Source organism: Solanum dulcamara, chromosome 5 (genome assembly GCF_947179165.1).
Source record: "Solanum dulcamara chromosome 5, daSolDulc1.2, whole genome shotgun sequence".
NCBI classification, from domain to species: Eukaryota; Viridiplantae; Streptophyta; class Magnoliopsida; order Solanales; family Solanaceae; genus Solanum; species Solanum dulcamara.
Genome location: NC_077241.1, coordinates 7,711,116 through 7,721,499, shown reverse-complemented (window position 1 = coordinate 7,721,499; position 10,384 = coordinate 7,711,116). Strand labels below are relative to the sequence as shown.

Sequence of the window (10,384 nt, the reverse complement as noted above, 5' to 3'; positions counted from 1 at the left end):
TTTAAAAAATATTTACCATTTTTAAATATACTTTTATTTTATTACCATTTTTAACAATCAATAGCAATATTTTAATTAAAGAAACATTATATACCCTTTTTATTTGAGGAAGAGGAAAGGGCGTTTCTCTCTAAGGTTTTTCTTCAGTTTTTGCGTCTCTCTCTTATTCCTTCATCTCTTCTTCATTCTTCCCTTATTCCTTCATCTTCTTGTTTATTTCAGACGGAACTTATAGGTTTTAGGTGCACAATTGTAATGGAAGATCAGAAATTTCCTAGAAGAAGCCCACGAATTCGAATTGTTGATTCAACAGGCAGTGGTGAAGTGAATGTCGTTCCAACTTTTAGTTTGAGAATTTCTGCAAATCAATCTCCAGAAGAAGCTAGTGGTGAGGTTAATCAAAATTTCCAAGCATTGCATGTGAAGAAAAAGGGCGGTAGAAGTAAGAAAAAAAACCAATGAATTGAGTTCTAAATCTAAATCGAAAAGAAAATGAGTTGATGTTGCATCGGCATCTAAAAAATTTGTTGGCAGTGATGATGATTTTGAGGATTTACCTCCTCAATTTCAGTCAAAGAAAGTGAAACCTACAGTTGCTCAGGAGAAGAATTCAAAAATTCAAAATCGATTGTGCAAAAATACGATTCTATCGGAGAGTTTATATCTGGTATGTCATTCTACCAACACATTATTTAACTGATAGCATTTTCAATCTGTTTATGTGTATTTTCTTAGTTTGTTGTTGTTTTGAACTTGTGTGCTAGATGTTGAAGAAAAATTTATGTATTTGATACTTTTATTATAGTCTAAATTTATTTCCTCAAGTTTATTATATCAGTGAATGTTGAGAGTTTTGTCATGAATTGTTAGATCTTTTGTGTTGCAATTTGTTTATTTTTTTAAAATAAATAAATATAAATGAATTAAACTTTGAACTAAAATGTATTACACATACATTAAAGTTGAATTAGAAGAGAATAAAAGATGAATGAAATCTGTAGTTAATTAAAAAACGTTTTCAGTTATCTGTACACCACAAAAATGAATTAAACTTAAATGAAATTGTGTATTACACACATTAAAGTTGAATTAGAAGGAATTAGAGACGAATGAAACCTATAGCTAATGAAAAAAGTTTTCAGTGATTTGTACACAATTAAACTTTGAACTAATATGCAACCTATGTTAGCATCTTCCTACTTATTGGAACAATTAATAATCTCATTCATCATCCTCCCATAAATCCAATGTTTTAGAACTAGCCACATGTAGAGCAGCAAAAACTGCAGGTAAAAATGAATCCAAAGCAGATTTCTTTACCATATGATTCTTCAAGCTTATTCTCCCTCACAACTATTAGTTTTTCAATGAGAATAATTTAGTCTAAGCTAAGACTGCTTTCAAGAGTCTTCCATTATTAAAAGAGGAGTGAAAATAAAACAGTAATATCCCCTTTTTTGCAAAAAGCAAAGCAATCATTAAAGTTTAGTATGTTTGTGATGATGTGTTTTCCTTGAAACTTGAGGAGTACACATTGGCAATAGTTCATTTTTAAATGAAATATTTGATTTCCTTTTATTTTACATCGGAGCCATGTCTGTTTCTTTTCCTTTCTCCTTGATTGCTGAGGAAATCTTTAGATGTATAACTATTGCATGACTAGCTCCTTTTTATATATCTACACTCTACAGTATCTCTGTATGTTCACTTTAAATCAAGTGTAGTTTGATAAAATTCTGATTTATTGTCGAGTGCAGTTTCTCTATTTTGAAATCCCTTCTTATGTTAGATTCATAATCCCTTAATATTTTGTATTTATCTTATCTTATTGTTGAGCTTAAGACCAAAGAAAGATTTGATATCAATAAATAGATCTTCTAAGATCATTGCTTTTTATTAACAATTATTGTCATATAAAAGACATTCCAATATAAAAACAGTCATGGGTAGAATTTGCAATCTTCTGTTTTCTCTTGCAGTTTTCATTATGCTTCATTACCATTCTTCTCCACTAGCTAATATTAACACTGATAAAACTACTCTTCTTTCCTTGAAATCTCACATATCTTTTAAATCCTATTTGAGGGTTCATGTTAAGATATAATTATCTATAGTGATAGATTGATATTATTTATATGCAGGATCGTAAATTCTGGAGACATCCAGATGTTTTGTATTCTTCAAGTAGGTGGTCGTCATATACTAATCATGACGTGATTGAGAAAATAAAACTTTCTTTTTCTGAAAAATAGCTCGAGTTGTTTAGGAATACTTGTTTTGGTTACTTTCTTGACCTTCCGAAAGTGATCACACAACTCCAACTTATTCATTGCCTTATGAACAGGGAGTTAAAACACACAGCAGATGATGTGTTTGCTGTTGAATTAAATGAGAAGATGCTGTTTTTCGGACTTAGGAAATTTGGGTTAATTACAGGCTTAAATTGTATTAGTGATTGTTGCTCTGTTAATGTTCCAGATTCTCCTTGTCGGTTGTTGAGCAATTATTTCCCTGAACAAATTACTGTTCAAAAGAATCATCTACGCGAGTTGTTTTTATCAAAAAAATTCATAGATGATGATTCTGCCGTTTCACTAGCTGTTTTGTTCTTTATTAATGATTTTTTGTTCTCATATGAGAACAATGAATACCAAATTAGTAATAGAGATTTTTACCTTGTGGAAAGTGGACAATTCAATTCTTACCCATGGGGTTTAGATGTCTACAAGAAGTTGCTTGATAATGTGAGGCACAAGCTTAATTCAATCAATCAGTACTATAGATTAGGTGGATTGCCTACTGCCCTTCAAATTTGGATATTTGAGTGTTGTTATAGAGTCGATGAAGATTTAGCTCTTCGAATTTCTGATTCTATTCCAAGAATTTTGAGGTGAAAAACAGTTGCTGAAAATCCTTGGCAAAAGCATATTGAAAATGACATCTTCATGCCTATGAAATGCAAGGTATCTATACAAAGTTAATACAATTTATGACACATATATATATATATATATTATTTCAACTCAAGTTAATACATCTATTTATTTTTGTATTTTAATTTCAGTTTGAGAATATAGTGGTGAGTGAAGATGAGGTATCTAAATTGAGGCTTCCTGAACCTCGTGATTACCATTCTGAAATCTTGAAATTGAAGCCGAAAGGATCAAAGCATAGTCTAGATATATTGACCAAGGAGGTTATAGAGTTGAGAAAAGAACTTGTAAAGGTATAAGCTAACTTGCCTTTAGGCTTTATCTTTTTCAAAACTGTTATTCTAATATTTGTGTTATATTTGATTATATATTAGGCGAATGAAAATCACAAAGCTCTTGAAGAGAAGATAGACTTACAATCTATTCAAATGAAAGAATTTTTGATGAATTCCAACAAAAAATTATTGAAGGATATTTCTTTGTTGTTTGCTAAGAGAGACAACAATTCTTTTACTCAAAAAGCGAGGAAATCATCTAACAAAAAGGCTGGCGAGATATTTTCTGGTGGATTAGACTTCAATGGAGGTTTTTTTATGTTATAAATACATCTATATTATCTTGTTTTGCTTGCTGGCAGGGACTTAAGTTTATTTACTGTTTAGAGTTTTTACTTATCTAAGTTGTAGTTTAAGCTTGAATTTTTTATTCACATATTTTCACTTAGAAAATGGTGAACTTTGAGTATGAATATAATTTGCTGCATGATTTTAGCTGCTAGTGTTACTATTCATAATCATAGACCTTGGAACTGAATAGTGAATTGTGTGCTTGTATTCTTTGTCCTAATGTAGAGGAGTTCTTGAATTGGGTTAGCTTCATTTTTGCTGGTGGTAGCTCGTGAGTTTTTGCTCTTTTTTTGCCTTTTGCTTGATGGGTTTTGTATTTGCTTTACAATTGAGGTAAATATTATTTTTTTCACATGTTTTCACTTAGAAGAATGGTGAACTTTGACTATGAATATAATTTGCTGCATGGTTTTAGCTGCTAGTGTTACTATTCATAATCATAGATCTTGGAACTGAATAGTGGATTGTGTGCTTGTATTCTCTGTGCTAATGTAGATGAGTTACATTTTTATGAATTAGACACGAATGAAAATTGTAGCTAATAAAAAAGTATTCAGTGATGTGTTTCAGTAGTGTTATCAAACTGAAACCTGCATTATGAATTAAACTTGAATGAAAAATTAATTAAACTTGAATGAAAAATAAATTAATACATATTAATGTTGAATTAGAATAGAATTAGACACGAATAAAAAGTGTAGCTAATGAAAAAACCTTCAGTGATCTATAGAAACACAAAAATGAATTACATACACACTAAAGTTGAATTAGAAGAGAATTAGACAAGAATGGAAAATTGATTGTAAGTTCATAACTGAAGGGATTCCAAGACAACAAGAAGATTCATTGTAAGTTTAATTATTTATCAAATAAATACTATCTTTTGTATTGGTCTTATTAAACTCAATAGTATTTTTATAATAATTTTATATTTTAAATTTTGTAGGGACTGTGGAGTTTTTATGGCTGTCTTTGCGGAGTTAGTGAGCAATGGCCAGGATATTGCAAATCAACAACTAAGTGCAGACAGTCTCCGAAAGAGGTTTGGGGATCTACTATGGGAATATGCAGTGAAGAAGCAAAAGAGTAACCTTCAAAGTGAAGACGAAAGACCACATAAATAAATAAATGTAGTTATATTAGTTAAAATGTCTATGAAAACTATGTTGTCTAAAAACAGTTTATAGCTGATGTATTAGTTAGATTTTGAAGATTGTTTTGTGCTATCCTTTTTAAGATGATTTTTGTACATGTAAAATATATTTTTAATATAGTTTTTTGTTCATGTAAAATATATCTTCTTTTTTATAATGCAATACATAGCTACGTTAATGTTAAAGTATTTCGGTAGTGTTATCAAACTGAAACCTACATTATGAATTAAACTTCAATAAAAAATGAATTAAACTTGAATAAAAAATAAATTACATACATATTAAAGTTGAATTAGAATAGAATTAGACACGAATGAAAAGTGTGGCTAATAAAAAAGCATTCAGTGATCTATAGAAACACAAAAATGAATTACATACCCAAGGGCAGCCCGGTGCACTAAAGCTCCCGCTATGCGCGGGGTTCGGGGAAGGGCCTGACCACAAGGGTCTATTGTACGCAGCCTTGCCTTGCACACTAAAGTTGAATTAGAAGAGAATTAGACAAGAATGGAAAATGTAGCTATTGAAAAAGCCTCCAATAATCCATAGAACACAAAAATGAATTAGACTTGAACTAAAAATGAATTACATACACACCAAAGTTGAATTAGAAGAGAATTAGACATGAATGAAAATTGTAGCTAATGAAAAAACCTTCAGTGATGTATTTCAGTAGTGTTATCAAACTGAAACATGCATTATGAATTAAACTTGAATAAAAAATAAATTACATACATATTAAAGTTGAATTAGAATAGAATTAGACACGAATGAAAAGTGTGGCTAATGAAAAAGTCTTCAGTGATCTATAGAAACACAAAAATAAATTACATACACACTAAAGTTGAATTGGAAGAGAATTAGATAAAAATGGAAAATGTAGCTATTGAAAAAGCCTCCAGTAATCCATAGAACACAAAAATGAATTAGACTTGAACTAAAAATGAATTACATACACACCAAAGTTGAATTAAAAGAGAATTAGACACGAATGAAAATTATAGCTAATGAAAAAGCCTTCAGTGATCTATAGACCACAAAAAATGAATTAAACTTGAACTAAAAAATGAATTCTTGTAGAAAACTAATGCCCTAAAACAAACAGAGTTTATTCTTTATTTCAAATGTCATTCTTTATTCTTAATCCAAAGGCCTAACATTCTTGCAAGTCTTCCTATTGTGACCTTGTTGTCCACAATAGCTGCATGTTATTTTTGATTTTTTGAATCCATCTTCTCTCAATTGTTTATGTCTTTTATATTTTGGCCTCCCAGGAGGTCTCTTTCCAAGTGGTGGAAGTACAACCTCTTCAAGAACGTGTGTTGGTATATTCTAGGTGCTTTTATCTGGGAGGCAATTCAAGTGACACTGGTATATCAACAATAAATTCCCTCTTGTGTAGTAATCAGAGCAATATTTTTCATAACTAGTGTGTTTTATTATTAAAACAACCAAAGCATATGGACATGGCAGCTCATCCAATTGAAATCTCCCACATGTGCATATACGTTGTTGAAGACATACCGTGAATCGTGTAATGCCATCAAGTACTATATACACATATTCATTTTTCTCCCTAACCTATAAAAAATAAGAAGAAATATAAGCAAGAGAGATATTACATGTGAATCAGAAGAAAAAATATTAGGAAAAAGAAATTTACAGATACCATACTCTTAATTTCTCCGATGCAGTTTTATTACGTTGTAGAATTTTTTCATACTTTTTCCCAAGGTAAAATCCTGAAAATATTGCCTTTGACCTGTTATTGTTATTCTATTTTTGAACAAGTTGTCTCATGAATTCTAGGAGGTGCAAGACTGTAAGAACTTTGGCATATCTTGTTCTTGAATTGACTAATTCTGCAATATTTGATGTCATCATTCAAGTCCTATTTACTTGAGCATGAACACGTGACCATTTGTTGTATCCAATTTTCAGCAAGTAGTCTTTAATCCTCTTATCTATCTTCTCAACAATTTCCATATGTTGATTAAACTCTACCGTGGTGTATGTTTTTGCCATAGAGTAGAACAATTCTGTTATCTTTTGCTGACTCTTTCTGAAATTTTCCATTATGTTTTGCAACAAGTGCCATATACACGCGAAATGAGGTATTTCATCATAAACAATTGAAGTTACCTTAATAATGCTTGCCTGCCTATCCAAAGCGATACACATCTCTGATCTTTGACCAAATACCTCTCTGAATTGTTCAAAAAACCACCTCCAAGATGCATCATTCTCTGAATCAACAATGGCATAATCAAGAGGCAGTATACTCCCTGCATCAGGTATAATATTTAATACATTTTTAATACATTTTTATTTCATGTGTAATACATTTTTAATACATTGTGCAGACTTTTAATACAAATTAAAATTAGAATTTCATTTATAGAAGCATTAGTATTATATTCGAAAAGTCTCACCTGCTGCATCTAAGGTATTAGCTGTTAGCATTGTCCCTTTGTATGCTCCTTTTAGAAAAGTTCCATCAACAACTACAATTGGTCTACAATACTCCCATCTTTTTATCGATGTAAACAGAGCTACAAATGCATATAGGAAATGGTCATCCTCTGATTTGTGCAATCTTATATAAGAACCAGGGTAAGTTGCCTCTAGTATATGAAAGTAACTTGACAACTTTGCATATGATTGAGCTGGATCACCTCAGACTAATTCAAGATCTTTTTCTTTAGCTCTCCAAGCTTGCATATATGTGAGCCGCACACCATATTCATGTAACATGTCATTTTGTATATCTCTTGGTGTGTAGTTGGCATCTGGATCAATATATTTGTCAACAATAATACTCCCAACAACTGTCTTTGTTGCTTGTCTTTTCGATAATGAATTATGTAGCAACAAACACGTGTATTCGCTTTCAAAATCTCTAATAGCGAACATTTGAGATTTATTCACACTTGAAGTGCATAAATTCCAAGTACAGTTTTCTCCAAGGCATTTTATTGAATAGCTGTTGAAAAAAATTATTAATAGACAATCAATAGTATAAACTAACTTGAATTTGAGTCTTACCATGTTGAGCTTGATCTCAATGTCTTGAATTCGAAGTGTTTAAGAATGGAATGTCTTTTTAGTGCACTGGTAAGAACATATTTATTTTTGTAAACTTGATCTTTCTCAAAAAAAGATTGATTGGGGTTAATAATGATGCCTGGTTGTATTTCTTCTTGCTCATCAACTTCCTCACATGATCCAAAGCCAATTAACTCCAGCGCATCACCGATACCACTAAATGCATTAGAAAAGTATGAATTGTGTGTAATCCTCATGTCTTCTGAAGTGTCTGAACATAATAGTGGAATTAAGGTGGAATCACTCTCCAAGTTGACCGATTTAGTGGTTGTGACACATAAAGGGTATTTTGACATATCTCTATGTTCTTTTTTATTTTAATATACACTTTTACTCCCATATCGCTATGAATTTGAATTGGATGAGACCTTTCATCAATCTTATATCTGATTTCAACTTTACTTGTTGATGTATCTATTGACAATTGAGCAACAATCACAGAAACGAGGCTAGCAAATGTTGAATTAGTATTTATCAACACACCATCTGCCAAGTAATTAATATACTTGTTGCTAGAATCCCATCGGCCATTGAAGTAAAGTAGCACAGCCAGATTAGCCATGTTTTTCTCCTGCATATTTTTTTGAAGATGCCAATGAAAATGCTGAAATTAAACTAGTGTTCTGTTTGGCTATGTTGTTGTCGTTGTTACTTTGACTAAGGAAGTAGTATATTCTCGACAAACAAATAAGAAAAATAGAAATATAAACACAAGCAGAGATCACAAAGATTCTAAATAAAGGGCAATATAGTAGGACAAACTTATTATTAGGCTCACAACAGAAGTCACTCAACTTAATCAGCATCATGCATCATGTGAATTCTCAAGTTTTTCCCATGAAGCACAAATATATGAGTGTCTCTGTGTATTGTATATAGTATCATATTTATTATAAGCATAAAAGATTTTCCTGAAGTGCAAGAATTGAACCTTCAGCTTTTTTATATACTTGTATATAAATCCATCAACCAAAAACTTAACTGATCATATAGTTAATCAAATAACAACTGGAAAAATATGTCACTGCAAAGAAAATAAGTACTTAGAGGATGGATAAAAAAAGAGAAAGATCATATACATGATCAGTTCACGAATTGGCTAGTGTATTCCCTAACAAAGTGGCCTGCCTCTCCACGGTATATTAATTAAACTTGAACAACAAAGGTATTACACATACATTAAACTTGAATTAGAAGAGAATTAGACACAAATGAAACATGTATCTAACAAAACCAGCCTTTAGTGATCTGTAGGCCACAAAAATGAATTAAAGCTGAACAACAAAGGAATTACACACACATTAAACTTGAATTAAAAGAGAATTAGAGACGACTAAAACCTGTAGCTAATGAAACCAGCCTTCTCTGTAAGCCACAAAAATGAATTAAACTTAAATTAGAAGAGAATTAGACACGAATGAAATATGTATCTAACAAAACCAGCCTTCAGTGATCTGTAGGCCACAAAAATGAATTAAAATTGAAAAACAAAGGAATTAAACTCACATTAAACTTGAATTAAAAGAGAATTAGAGACGACTAAAACCTGTAGCTAATGAAACCAACCTTCTCTGTAAGCCATAAAAATGAATTAAACTTGAATTAGAAGAGTATTAGACATGAATGAAACATGTAGCTAACAAAACCAATCTTCAGTGATCTGTAGGCCACAAAAATGAATTAAAGTTGAACAACAAAGGAATTACACACACATTAAACTTGAATTAAACTATAAACATAGGAGATCAAAGTTAAATAGGTGAACATACGGTGAATCTGAGAAGAAGACAGGATTTACCGACAAAAAAATCGCTGATTAACAATAGTTTGAACAAGTAATCGCTGCAATCAAAAAAATAAAAATCAGTAATAAAAATAAAAAAAATTGGAGAAAATTTCGCATGAATATTGTTGAATATCCTACTATTTGTTGCTCATGTTTGCTTCTTCCTCTTTTTGGCTATGGAGAACAAAACGTTTTCTTCTGAGAAGTGAGATTCCACCGAATACACATCACTTAATTCCAAAATTGGAATACAAATGTTGTAGAAAGTTGTGGTTGAGAAGCTATGAAGCTAAGTATTGCCCTAATTTTGGAGAAAATTATGGGTGAGAAGATTGGAGAGAATATTGGTGTATCAAATTTGAAGAGAAACAGGGGAAGAGAAAATAGCGGGTGAGAATTAATTTAATTCAAACAATTTGCTATATATGGTTAAAATAATTATGTTGCTCTATATGGTAAATATTTTTTGAATATTGTACATTTAGGTGATTTGCCCTTTATTTTTTAGTAAGTTGATGGGCTTTGAGCGACCCATTATATCACTCCATTGTTTGTATGTGTCGATCACTAAAATGGTAAAAAGGAGAGAGTGAAGATCCTTAAAGATAATGACCCACAATATCACTCTACAAAAGAAAATAACGATAAAGATTCAAACTTGACTGATGATCTGATCAACCTTTTCCTACCCTAATAGACTAGTTTATTTTTTGCAAAATTTTTATTCATGAAAGCAATGGATACTTTTCAGTTTTCATGGATGAAAGCTCGTTTATGTTT

General features: G+C 31.0%; 1 protein-coding gene and 1 pseudogene across 1 annotated transcript; one reads left to right on the top strand and one right to left on the bottom strand.

The window, feature by feature from the left end:
- The first annotated feature begins 255 nt into the window (after positions 1-255).
- Positions 256-3,232, top strand: LOC129890439 (uncharacterized; annotated as a pseudogene).
- A 3,365-nt stretch (positions 3,233-6,597) lies between these two features.
- Positions 6,598-8,380, bottom strand: LOC129890438 (uncharacterized). Its single transcript, XM_055965995.1, has 4 exons — positions 8,187-8,380; positions 7,452-7,696; positions 7,146-7,337; positions 6,598-6,998 (listed from the first exon to the last, which is right to left on the bottom strand). Exons 1-4 carry the CDS (start codon positions 8,378-8,380, stop codon positions 6,598-6,600), a joined length of 1,032 nt encoding a protein of 343 aa, XP_055821970.1.
- Positions 8,381-10,384: the final 2,004 nt, after the last annotated feature.

Bases quoted from the DNA above. Each gene is read 5' to 3' on its own strand.
- LOC129890438 (XM_055965995.1), bottom strand. From the start codon at position 8,380: ATGGCTAATCTGGCTGTGCTACTTTACTTCAATGGCCGATGGGATTCT. The intron at 7,338-7,451 runs GTGTGCGGCTCA...TTCATATACTAG, and splicing joins TGACATGTTACATGAATATG to AGGCAACTTACCCTGGTTCT. The intron at 6,999-7,145 runs GTGAGACTTTTC...TACCTGATGCAG, and splicing joins TAATACCTTAGATGCAGCAG to GGAGTATACTGCCTCTTGAT.